This window comes from Lycorma delicatula, chromosome 1 (genome assembly GCF_047948215.1).
Source record: "Lycorma delicatula isolate Av1 chromosome 1, ASM4794821v1, whole genome shotgun sequence".
Lineage (NCBI taxonomy): Eukaryota > Metazoa > Arthropoda > Insecta > Hemiptera > Fulgoridae > Lycorma > Lycorma delicatula.
In genome coordinates this window covers 219,746,852-219,760,578 of record NC_134455.1, presented here as the reverse complement: position 1 = coordinate 219,760,578, position 13,727 = coordinate 219,746,852, and the positions used below count along the sequence as shown (strand labels likewise).

At 33.3% G+C, this 13,727-nt stretch overlaps 1 protein-coding gene across 3 annotated transcripts in view; it reads left to right on the top strand.

Annotated features, from left to right (window-relative positions):
* Nop56 (Nop56 ribonucleoprotein) overlaps nt 1-13,727 on the top strand; it is a 41,634-nt gene that overhangs the window by 12,970 nt on the left and 14,937 nt on the right. For all 3 annotated transcript variants that reach the window (XM_075372743.1, XM_075372734.1, XM_075372753.1), the window contains exons 3-5: nt 3,352-3,519; nt 5,138-5,336; nt 12,446-12,633. In XM_075372743.1, coding sequence (XP_075228858.1) covers nt 3,352-3,519; nt 5,138-5,336; nt 12,446-12,633 — 555 coding nt within the window. The remainder of the gene's footprint in view (nt 1-3,351; nt 3,520-5,137; nt 5,337-12,445; nt 12,634-13,727) is intronic.

Here is a 13,727-nt window from a genome sequence, read left to right as displayed (position 1 = left end):
CTTGTGAAACTGACTTTTAACTGGTCTTCCCCGGAGGATTTATACTACTAGCCTTTTACCTGCCGATTGGATCCAACTCAGAGCTTGAGAACAATTGACCAAGCCCTTTCATTCCCATGCATTCTAGCCTTGGTCCGGTAACTCTTCTCACTGAACAAACATCTGTTTAGTGTGTCAATGGGCAATATTACAAAAGACGATTGTTAAACGGATCTGTTATCTTTAATAAAAGGGTTTCTTTTAGCCTCTTTCTGGATTCCTCCCATTATTATATTTTCTACTACTTTCTTCTGAATTGGCAGGAATCCGTTACTCAGGTTCGTTATACCGGTCTTGGTAGAATATGTAGAATACATGTAATTAAAACATTAAAGTAAAAGAAATTCTTTGTAAAGGGCAATATGCATGTACATATTCTCCTTTGATCCAAGTTTCAACTCAAAATTAAATTGGCAGTTTTCCAATTTTTTAAAATCCAGGATTATAAACACTTTTAGTGATTTTGTCAAATAACTATTTGGAAAATATTTGGTTTTAGATAGAATATCATAGAAACATTTTCACTATCAAAATTTAAACTTAAACGATTAAAAATCGATAAAGTTAGAGATTAATGGATAAAGTTGATGGTACGATAGTGACAGCAGATAGGGGCGTGCGGTGAGTATTTGTTGATAAAGGATGTCGACGTCCTTACCAAGGAGGAAGTATTGGTGAATGACATGCGAAAGATCGCTGGTGACTCTGTAACGATCAATTTCCTCTCCCTGAGGTCATCATACGGAGAGACGAAGGTGTTGATGGTGGCAGTTCTGCCGCTGCTGGCTCATCAGTTGCTGAAGGTTGAGTGTCCTGTTGAGTGTCGAAGAGGTCAGTTGAAGAGCAATGTCATCGGTGTTAGGGGGTAGGACTCCGGGGGCTGGTCCCTGCAGTGGCCTGACAAAAGGGGACACTGCTTTAATTGTGGAGCTGAAGGGCATCTTCGGAAAGACTGTCAAACCAAGGCTAAATGCTCCTTCTGTAAGGTTGACAGCATTCACTTGGGGGCTGTGGCTGTAGGACCAGCAGCAAGAAATGAAACACGCCCACCTTTGCTTTTGGGATGTCTTAGGATTGGGACAGCCTCATTGAGGACGGGTGGGAGCAGAGTTGTCACACTTTCGATGATTGGACAGTGACTCCATTTGGAACTTCATGACAGGGGGGGGAGGGTAAAGAAAAAGCGTAGTACAAGCGAGGGATCCCTCTGGGGTTTCCCATTAGAGGCATGGCATCAAGACTGAACTCCTGGTGGGGAGACCTCCTTGGGTCCCTCATTAGAGGCATAGCGAATGATTAAAGACAGAGTCCCGGTGACCTGGGGGAACCTTAGTTTCTGCCGAGGTAGTTTGAGGTGATAGTACCCCCTGGAGCTGTGTACAAGTTTAGTTGTGGATCTGGCTCCAGGGGGGGATAATTGAAACCTCATGGCATATTAATCATTTTCCAGGATGCTACATCCTGAATCATTCTAAAGTGATGCCATTTAATTTCATATCGTCATTTATTTTGTGGCGTACATTTTACTATCTTTAGTTTTCAGTGTGATTTTAATTATTCTTTTTTCACCATTTAAATTTCAGGAGAATGTCTTTCATTTTTCATTATAATTTTGGATGTAGTTTTACAATTTTGTCTTATTGTGTCAAGTTACATATTTAAAATAGTCATTTGGATCCAGGATAAGTGGAACAAAGTGAATGAGGTTTCTTCAAAACGTATCCAACTATGGACGATGAAAAAAAAAAACCTATCTGTGGCTTACATTTTTAGTTTCATTCAAAGTTGTCCCCTTATAATCCAGGCTCTTACCTCAGCAATCCTTCCATTGCTGTTAACATTTTTCATAGTCCTCTTCTGGAATGATTAGCTGTATTCATCATTAGGTCTTCCTAGCTGTTAAGTTAGGATCCATGCAGCAGCTTCTTCAGCTTAGGGAACTATAAGAAATCACAAGAATCCATGTGTGGTGTTGAGCGAGACATCTCAAACCTGAGGAATTCTTTGCTTGATCAAGAAACCTGAGATGAAACAAATAAGTTTGTGGGTTATTTTGATGCTGTTTGTGCGATTCCCATAGATGTGCTCTCATGCACTAATTATCATGAATACAATGCAGAACCTCTACATAGTAATATTGTTGGGTGACAATTTGGCCTTCTGGTGAATATTTACAGATACACAATTCTGAGTAGCTGGAAAAAAAAACCTCATTATTATTTTTACTTTGTTCTTAACTTATCTTGGTTTCTTTGACCTTGAAGATGATGAATTCCACTGCGATGACAGAACGTCTCTGGGTCATACTACTACACCATAGATTATTACCAGTTACCATGAACTTAAGAAGCTGTTATTGTTATTAGTCTACTCCAGCATTCCTTGTGGAACATTAAAAAAAAATATTCTTATTTAAAATTTTTCAAATGTTAAAGCAGCTGTGAGCTTCATGTAAAACATCAAATTTAAATAGATCATAGAAACAAAATTTTAAAGTTTTATGAGAATAAATTAATAAACAAATAAACAAATAAAATAAATGTACTACTGTGTTGGGATTTGCGAAACAATGTTCTAGGACTATGTTGCTTATGCTTCTCTCTCGAGTGTCAAAAAATATTTCTAAGTGATGAATAATATACATTACTTATAAAAATAAAGCAATAACTTATTTGACTCAGAAGTCCCATAACTAGTCTACTTAAGTTCATAGAACCACTATTACATAACAACATGTATACATCAAAATTTAACAAAATATCTTATTAATACTTATGATAGTAAAGAATTGGCCAATCAAAAATTAATTTTAATTAACAATTTTTAACATAATTTGTCATTTTAACATGCTATAATTTCAATAATAATATTTTTTAATGTTATAAAAAAAAATCGACGGATAAGAAGTCTTCTGATAAATCAATAAATGTCTTTATGGAGAGGCCTTTGATATCAAATTCTCTTCTATAGTCTTAACATTTTTCCATGTGTAGAGTTGCTTCTATGACCCTTTGTTTATTCTAGTAGGTTTCTGTTATTATATATATGTATAAAATATTAAAAATAATACATATTTTTAATCCGTTCTATTTTTGAACCTCTAAATTGTATCAAACAAAAATTAATAATAATAATATAATACTGGTAAATAATAATAATCGTGTAGTGTAATCCTGCATGCTTGTTTCATCTATGCTAAAACCTCAGTTCTTTTACCTTTTTCAGTTTTTAATTTTTTTAAATATCAAATCAGTAATTTTGCAGTCATTTTCAGAAAAGATGCATTAAAAGATCTTTTGTTTTTATGATTAGGTATTATTCCTGAGGATCTTCAGCTGTTCATTGAAAAAACTTTACCAAAAACTTCAAAGAAGTCAGGAGTAATATTAGGGGTTGGTGACACAAAACTTGGTGCTGCATTATCTGAATCTCTGGAGATATCATGTCAAACTACTGGAGTTGTACCAGAACTTCTGAGAGGTAAAACAATATTTTGTTAGTGTAAAATATGTTACATTTGTGTTTTTGACTGTTAACCTGCGTTTGTGTAACCATTAAATAGCTAAAAAAAAGAAATATAAATTCCTTTTACAGAATTTCTTTACCATAACATCAGCGAGGTCCTATAAAAATTGGTAAATTGTCTTCATTATTTGCCATAGGATCAGATTTAATACATCTTAAGTATCAATTCAGTGCTTGAAAAAAGAATCAAGTTACTAAAGGTAAAGGTAGGTAGTTTAGTCAGTAAATCAGATAATGTGTTGTTTTTAATTTCTATTTGGTAAAGGTCTTGCTCTCTGGGTGCTGAGAAAATTGAGTTTTTTTTATAAAAGTTACATTGATAGATTATAAAAAAATAAAATCAATCATTACATGAGTTGCTTGCCTGCAAAAATTTTCAGTAAAGTCTACCACAATAAACCTTTTTATTTAAATAACTCCTTCTTGTTTTTTTTAGTTCTGGGAAATTTTTCATCAGCTTAAAAATCCTCTGATATATCAGTACTCTACATTGGATTCTATGAACTATAGAATTTTCACAAGTTAAAAAACCAATTGGAATCTTCATTCAAGATCATAATGTTTGAAGAGTTCACAGAAGAGCTTACTTTAGATAAAGCAGCAAAAAAAAAATTATCAAATATTTGAATAATCATAAATTCTGAGATTTTTGAGATTCATAAAGAAAAATGTATTTTGTCAGTTCATTAAAGAAGGTTTTGCAGACCTCACACCAGAACTCTTATGAGAGTTCAAGAATTAATTCGCTTTTGACAGAGTTAGGTTTAAACTGGAAATGAGTTAATTCTTCTGTGACATTAAGTATTAATTAACTCCCAGGGTCGACTGCCTAAAAAAAAAACTGGACTAAACTGAGTTAAAGAAAAGAGTTCATAGTTATCATACGCACTTTCATAAAAATTTTCACAGTGTGTGGATCAACTTGGATCTGCAGTAGCATTTCAGTATAATGCCTTCATCAAATGTAAGTACAAGAGTTGTCTAAGGGATGATGTACTTAAAAACCTACTGCACATTTTCTCATCAGTTATGAAATTTGGAAACCTTATGTAAAAGAGAAAATGCCATTTTTCACATTGTCACAATGTCAAGTTGTAGAAAAGTTTGTAGTATTTTAAAAAATTTAGTAGCATTAATGTATGAGTACAAATGTATATATTGCATAACTATTTTAATTATTCTGTTTCCCCTGTTGCTTTTTGATTAAAAGAAAGTATTATTTGTAATGGTCATCAATTCTTGACTTCCATAAACTGTTTAGCTGTAAATTTAATCAAGAAGTATGTTATAGTCATTGCAAAATGACTGTTTCAGGATTGATCAGCCTAGATCAGAAAAAAACAAATAATAACAATTAACCATTAGTTTATGCACCTTGTTCTGAAGCACTCTATTCTTAAAATAATAAATATAATAAAATAAAAATAAATAATAAATTTATAAAATAATAAATTTGAAAATAATTTTTATGTTAGGTTTTTTTTTGGTTTTGCTTTTTTTTATTAATAAGTAATAGATGTTATTTTAAGATTGAAAATGCTTAACATGTATAATGATTTTGTTATTTATTTAGGTATTAGGTTACATTTTCATAATCTTGTTAAAGAAATCACGGAGGGCAAACAAGGAACAGCACAACTTGGTTTGGGTCATAGTTATTCAAGAGCAAAAGTAAAATTCAATGTAAACAGAGTAGATAATATGGTTATTCAAAGTATTGCCTTGTTAGATCAACTTGAAAAGGATATTAACACTTTTTCAATGAGGATAAGGTAAGTTGGTATATAGCATTAATTTTATATTCATAAATACTATCAGTTCATTTAGCTTTTGAACATACTCCTTCTGTTGTTAAGAATTCACAGTATCTCCACTACTTCTGCCTTTCCCTTTCACAAAAGCAAGTTACATATAAATGAAAATCTTCACTTCATGTAAAGTAATAAATTTGCTTATACACTATATTACATACTATAATATATCCTCTATGAGTTGGAACCCTGCAATGTTCCCCTAGTCCTTCAGGTTGCGGTACATGACTATTTGTCTAACCATACAGCTCTGTTTAAGGATGCGCACCTAGTTGTGGCAAAATCGATTGCCAGGGGAAGCCTGCAGGGTTTCGCTCTCAGTACCCTGCTGTGGAACCTGGTATTCAGTGGATTTTTGCGAACAACATTTCCAGAAGGGTTCATGGCCCAGGCTTTTGCTGATGACTATCTCCTTCTAATTCATGGTAATTCACGACCACAGCTAGAGGACCGGGCGCAGGCGGCCTTGTCAACTGCAGAAGGCTGGATGGACATTTAAAACTTAAAGATTTCTGTGCCCAAGTTGAAGTTTATGCTGACAAATTAGGTACAGACAAATTATCGTAAATTAGGTACAGACAAATTATCGTACTGTTGTAACCCCCATATTAAGTATAAAGGCTGTGTAATCAGCCGAGTTAGAGTTCATAAGTACCTAGGTGTTTTGTTTGATGAAAAGTTGCTGTTTAGCAACCACATTAGACAACTAGCGGCAGACGCTGTCTCTGTGATGCACAAGCTTAGGAGGTTTGGTCGAAAGGATTACAGGCTGTTGAGCCGTCATTTGTACATGGTGTACCAAGGTTCTTCAAAAGCATGACCTCTTTTGCTGTGTCCATTTGGGTGCATAGGTTGGAAAGAAATCGAGCACTTATTCAAAATTTAAGGAGTACAGAGCCTAAATCGTATGCACTGGTGTATTTAAAACAACCTCCTATGAGGCTACCACTGTATTGGGAAAGGCTCTCCCAATCGATTTAGTGGTAAAGGTTCGGGCGGCATGTGGAAATTGCAAAGAGGTAGGGAGGCCAAGGTATTTGGGATGCGGTGTTGAGCTGGGCTTATACCTGAGCGGGACAGTGATCGCAATGCACTAGTTCTAAATTTAAAACAGTTGCCCATCTCTTGCCTGCAGAGGAGGCTTTACAGTCTCGCGATGGAAGCATGGCAGCGAGAATAGCATGCCACAAGTAAGGGTAGATCCTTGTATAGATTAATACAGGACTTGGGGGATCGTACGCCTCTAGTTCGTTTTTAAGAGCAACGGAAACCCAAGTGTTATCGAACCACGTGAATTTTAACCAATATTTGTTTTGGTTCCAACTGGCAGCTGATGAGCTGTGCTTCTGCAGGGAGGTCCAGTCGAAAGAACACATGATGTTTGACTGCCCAGATCTTGCAGGGGGGGGGGATTGGCAGAACTCAGGCCACCCTGGAACTTAGAGGTCAAGGGGAAAATTGGTCACTCATAAGCGGCAAGTCAGTGTGGCGTGAGCCACAATGTCGGACCATGTGGGAGTTCCTTGATGCCATTGCTTTGTTCAACCGGCATCAGTAGTTTAAGGGATATAAGATTCCTACTGGTAGCCATAGGAAGCTACCCTTGAGAAATGACTGGCCATTGGTTAAATATAGCTCCAAGCGCTATAATATGGTGGACAGGTATTTGCTGGCATTCAGCAACCCAGGCATGATAGTAAATTGCTATCGACAGAATAAATTTTAAGTTATTGACAGGTCATATATTTTAGTATGCAGATGGGTTGCGCCTATCCTTTTTAGTAATATATGACAAGTGAGCAGTGGGACATGCAAGCGAATGGTGTAGGGCACCACCCTTATTCTGCTGATGCAGTTAGGTAAGCTCTAGGAGCTAATTAGGATATTGTTCGCTAAACCGTTTTGAGGAACAGTTGCCATTTGTGGTATGGACATTCGGTCTTATGCTTTAGGGCGACTGAATGGGGTGGTGGTGGGAGAAATTCCAGACAAACCAATGTACCCAGCAGGTTTATCTAAAAGAATACCAGATGAAGGGTACACTAAATTGCCAGATGTATATAATACATACTAAATTATATCAAGACATATATTCCACAAAAAGTTCAAGAACTCGTGTTCAGTGATGTCTGTGATAGCAAAAATAGAAACTGTACTTTATGTTGGCTACTAATTATTCATGAATGGATGTTTCAGGATAATATATCATAACCCTATATGAACCGATAGTGTTATACTTATAACAATAATCTGGCGTTACCAATGAGCAGTGTGTCAATTATGACATATATTCTTTGTTTTCTCCAACCAGTTTTCCAGCTACTGCCAGGTCTGATGTAGCCAGAGTGTAAATGTACCTGTAAACATATGGTCTGGAATAGACTCAGGTTGACCACTCCTGAGACATGTAGTTAATTGAAATCCAACTACCAAATAACATTGGTATCCACAGTCTAGCATTGAAATCCGTATAAAAGGAAATACCCGACAAGGACCTTAGAACACTCAATTTCAAAAATCAGTTGATTTTGCGATGAGTTTAACCACTAGACTAACCTGGCAGGTTATATATTCTCTGTAACAATGGAAATTCATTATTGTGAATGCTGAAAAGACAAACACAAATCAACAAAGTAGCAGACATAAGAAGTAGATTAAAATTATAAATACATTTCCAATGCGTACACATATCGTTTATGCTGGCATCAGACTTTGTTGAAGATTACTGAATAAAATGAGAAAATATATTTTAAAATTATAATTAAAAAAAAATATGTCTCTATTAATTAAACATTTTTAGTGAAGTTGTAGGAATATTTTATTTAAAAAATTTTGATTTCTTACATGAAAAAAACGGTAATATGGGCTTCTTGGAAAGCCATATTATGGCTTATTAAGGCTGCTTACCTATTTTAGTAAATATATGACAAGTGAGCAGTTGGGACATGTAAGCTGGTGATGTGTAGCACCGCTGTTAGGTAAGCTCTAGGAGCTAGTTAGGACATTGGTCACTAAACTGTTTCAAGGCTCAGTAGCTATGCGTGGCAGACATTCAGTCTTATGCTTTAGGGCGACCAAATGGGATGGTGGCAGGAGAAACGCCAAGCAAACCAAGTTATCATACTATAATACTGGGTGTTCAACTTAAAAGAGATTCTATCACTCAGTAGTTGATACTAAATGCATATTTGTGTTATAATTCTTGTATTGATGTGAGATGGATAAAGTAAAGTGGAAGATGGTATGATTGTAGCTGGAGTGGGGAGGACTGCTTATTGGCTCACATCTGAGTATTGCCAGTCTTGTGTCTAGTATTGGCTTTGAACATGGTTTTGTAATTGTGTTTTGTTAGTTAAAATGTGGTAACACATTTGAAGAACATGTATTCGTGATGGAAACTTATTTAGATACAAAATCTCATGTGTGTCAGGTAAAGATCAGGGAGAAATCTGAAAAGGAACAATCGGTGAGAAGATATTCAGAGGTAGTTAAAAGATTTTGTGAGTGTTAGACCAGAAATGTGTCCAGCACAGATTTAGATGCAGGTCGTATAGGACATTAAAATGGCAATTAACAAGATCTCAAATTTTTGCAGAGACTAAGCTGGAAAAAAAACATCATTAAGTTCAGCCCATACTGCAGTTAGAAGAACGCTGAAATGTTATCCATATCAAATACAGGTTTTCTATGAGGTAACTGATGCTGATTATGCTAAAAGGATTTACTACTGTCAGTGGTTCAGAAGAACATTAGAGGCAACACTGGTATTTTAGATGAAGTGTTTTTTTACAGGTGAAGCATGGTTTCACTGTGGTGATACCCACCACAGATACAAAATCTGCTACATACAAAATCTACATACAAAAATACATACATACAAAATCTGTGATACCCACCACTATTAACATACCGTTAATAGTCAGAACTACTGGATTTGGGGTACTGAAGTCACACATTTTCTTTGAATCTCCCCTACACCCACAAAAAATAGATGTATGGTGAGCAGTTTCAAGGCGATGAATAATAGGACACTAGTTTTTTTTAAAAACTGGATAGATGCTGCCGTACACCAAACAATTATGCTGTAGTTCATAGACTTGCTGCAAGAGAACTGGTTGTTGCAATAGGACAGTGCCACTTGCCATAATGTGGAGATGCTGTTGGATGTTTTCAGTGGAAGAATCATTTCCAAGTGATTGTGGCCCATAAGATCAAATAACCTGACTAGTCCAGAATTCTTTCTGTAGAGTTATTTAAAAGAAGAAATTGTGTACAGGTGCAATCTGCACACCCTGCAGGAATTTAAGACAAACATTACCAATGCCATCCAGGAAGGGACAGAGTACAGCTAACAAGAGTAGCCAGGAATATAGTCAAACATGTTGAAAAGTGTGTAGAAGTGGGAGTACATAATTCAACAATTTCTGTAAGTTATTAGGTAAATTTTTGTCAGCAAACTATTATTTATAGACTAAACTAAGTGATTGCGCCCATTTCAACATGGAACATTCTGTATATTACACATTCTACATTGTGTAATGTAATCTATTTTATAGTTATACATTTATGGTAATGTTATCAGTAATGATTTACCAAGCTAAATTCCCTCTATAACATCTACAACTAATTAATATAATAATGAGCAACGTTAAAATAATATAATTGTTGTTAATATATAAATAAATTATGAGTAAATATTAGAAAAAATGTTTAATCTCAAAAGAAAACATAATTTAAAGACAAAAAAATAACCTTTTGTAACTATAAAATGAGTCAACAAAATGCTGAGTTAAAAAGCTTTAAGAGCTTTAACTGAGTTAAAAATAGCAGTCTCTTATGCAAAATTTTAAAGAATTAAGACCATGTTACATGAGAATTACAGAAAATTTTAATGAACAGCTGATAAGTGGGAAAACGCTGGATTGCAAAATTACTTTTTTTTATGACAGCAGCACAGTATCTTAATACTGAAATAAAGTAGTTTTACCCTCTTGGGTATCATTACTTGTTCAACCATGTGACCAGAATATTTATGACTCTAAAACCTTATTACCAAGAAAAACTGTTGAGAATGCTAGAAAATACAGAACTTTGTTCCTTGATTGTGAATGAATTGAAAAAAATAAATACTTTACTAGCTGTGCTGTACATCTGAATAATATTTTGGAATCAGCTGAATAAGACACTTTATAAGATTGCTTAATGAAGATGGATCAGCTGAATAAGACACTTTATAAGATTGCTTAATGAAGATGGATCATTTTTGTTAATTTTTCAACAAATTTATTTTGTTGATAATTTTTCTACAAAACAATATGGAATTATAAGATAAGAATTACAGGTGTTACGCTACCATCTGTTAAGCTATTTTTTGGCTCTTATTTTTTTCTAAATGTTTTTAAACTAAATATGTAATAAAACTATAAAATTTAATGTAGCAATTGAGATATAGTTACAGTCATTCAATTATTGTTATTAAATCCCTTTATGAAAAAGATCACAACAAGCAGCCTCCATTTTATATTTAGTTATTTATGTGAACATCATAAATTATTTATAAACTATCTACGTTATTATATTTTTGTAGATCTCAACATGATGATGCTGATGACTTCTGTCATGTTTCTTTTGTCATGGTATTGATTTTTCCAACTCATCATGTGAGCTTCATTTAATGCATCAAATTTAAATTTAACACATAAACAAAATTTTATTATTTTATGACTGAATTTTTAATAAACAAATAAAATAAACTTACTGTGCTGGGATTTGCGAAACAATATTCTATGACTATGTTATGTTGCTTATGCTCTCTCTCAAGTTAAAAAAAAAAAAAAAAATACAATAACTGAACACATCAGAAAATATTTCTAACAGCGATGGGTAATACACATTACTTATAAAAATAAAGAAAAATGACAATAAACGTATCTGACTCAGAAGTCCCATAACTAGTCTACTTAAGTTCTTAGAACCGTTACTACATAACTCGTATACACCAAAATTTAACAAAGCATCTTATTAATACTTATGATAGTGATAGTAAGGAGTTGGCCAATCTAAATTAATTTGAATTAATAATTTTAAACATAATTTGTCATTTCAACATGTTATAATTTCAATAATAATATTTTTTAATATTATTAAAAAAAATTGACGGATAAGAAATCTTCTGATAAATCCTTGTATGTCTTTATGGAGTGACTTTGATATCAAATTCTCATACCTGTATTCCGTACAAATCACAGTCTATGATTTTCCTGATCAGTTTTTTTTTTTTTTTTTTTAAATACTCTGCTCATCTAACTACGACCAAGTCCCGCATGTAACTTGCGCTTTCCGATTTTGTCACAGGTCTAACCCCACAACTATTTCTCCGAATTGTGTGAGTATGTGTACTCACGCAAACGTAACACTGTATAGAAAACGTTTGCTCATTCTTCATGCATGATGTCATATTTCTTAAAATTCTATTTAAGAAGGAATTTGATAACTAATGAATCATGCTGCTATTAATTTAATTTTTACGTTTTTTAAAAAATAAAATATTGTTTGTCGACATATTAAGAAATCCATATAACAAATAATTTACAATAAAATACAAATAAATTCACCAATTTATATAAGCCAGTTTAATTTAATTTAAATTTTGGTCAGAATTTATAATGGTTACAATCACATGTTCATGCTGGTAAAGGATATGATTTTGTCAGATGTATAGAGTCAAAACACAATGAATAAAAGTATAATTACCCAGGTTCATAGTCTTGAATTTATTAAATAATTGAAATGTAATCTTTGGGACTTAGAAGATGTACAGGTAGTAAGTGAGCTGATTAAAAAAGCTGGTGGAAGATAGAAAACTAAAGACTAAATATTTTTCTTACAAGTATTTAATAAGAACAGTTTGTTACTTCTATCTTTCTACCTATTATTTGACCAGATCTTTTTGAATGATATATCTTAGAAATGTTAAGTCTTGTTTAATTTATCTTGGGAACTGTTTGAAATTATTAAAATGTTTGTTAAATGCAGAAATTAAGTAATGATAATAAATGATATTGTTATAGGGAGTGGTATTCATACCATTTTCCAGAACTGGTGAAATTAGTGCCAGATAACTATATGTATGCTAGAGTGGCACAGGCTATTAAAGACAGAAAAGAATTAAACGAGCACAAACTAGATTATCTTGAAGAAGTTGTAATGGATAGAGAACTAGCATCAAATATTATTTCAGCTGCTGAATCATCTATGGGTATGTATAACAAAATTAGTTTAATCTAAAGCAAACTTCAGATGCTCATTTTAAGTGTTAAATTTCAAATAATTGTGCAGAAATTGTAACTAATTTTTTTTTAATGATATTTTTATTAAAATGTTTCATTGTATGTAATTTAAAAATAATAAACAAGGTATTTTTTTTTTTATTACATGGCAGTAAAACATTGCTAACAATATTAGCTTGGATCTCTTCTCTCAGATAAAATATTAAAGTGTTATGTCCTGATATCTTTCATTTGTTTCTTTTGGAAGTTGTCAAATACTGAGCAGTTTTATTTAACCAGATGGTTGTTCTGATGCATGGTCAGTATTTTGTTGAGAAAATATAATCATCCAATGATTAGGTAGTAGTTAAATCTATGAGGTGTTATAAAAAGTTATCTGACCTTATTTTATTATTGTGGGAACCAGTTGTAGTGAGAGGGAGATTGTTGAGGAATGAGAACTTGCTTATGATTCACTGTTTTGTTGCATTTGCAGCAAGTCACTGCTTAGCAGGAGTGAAAGTAAAACATGTAAGTAGTGCTTGTCAAGTTTTCATTGGCATTAAAAATGACTAAACAGATTGAGCAGAGAAGCTGCATTAAATTTTGTCAGAAACTTGCTGACATGCAAGTAGAGATAATAAGGAAGATTCAAACAGCTTTTGGTGATCAAGCTGTGGATAATACACAAATTAAAGAGTAGTATCATTGTTTCCAAGTTGGCTGAACTGTGGACATGCACAGGAAAAATCCTTAAAAAATTGAGCAAGTTCATGACAGATTGTGATAAATGATCATCAGATAATAACTGGAGAGCTTAAGTAGGAATTTCATTTGGCTTAGTGCAATCAATTTTAAAGGAACATCTTGGGATGTACCAAAACAAGTAAGTTACAATTATTAATACCTTTAATATATAGTATATTTTTTATAAATTAAATGTATTGAGAATTAAACAGATTTTATTCTTCGTTAGATTCATCACCGAGTTGTTTCACCTAACCTTATCCTCCTTGAATTCCCTTGTGGTAGGTTGAGAATTTAAAGCCTGCCTGGATTAATTGCACACTTTAAATTTTAATTA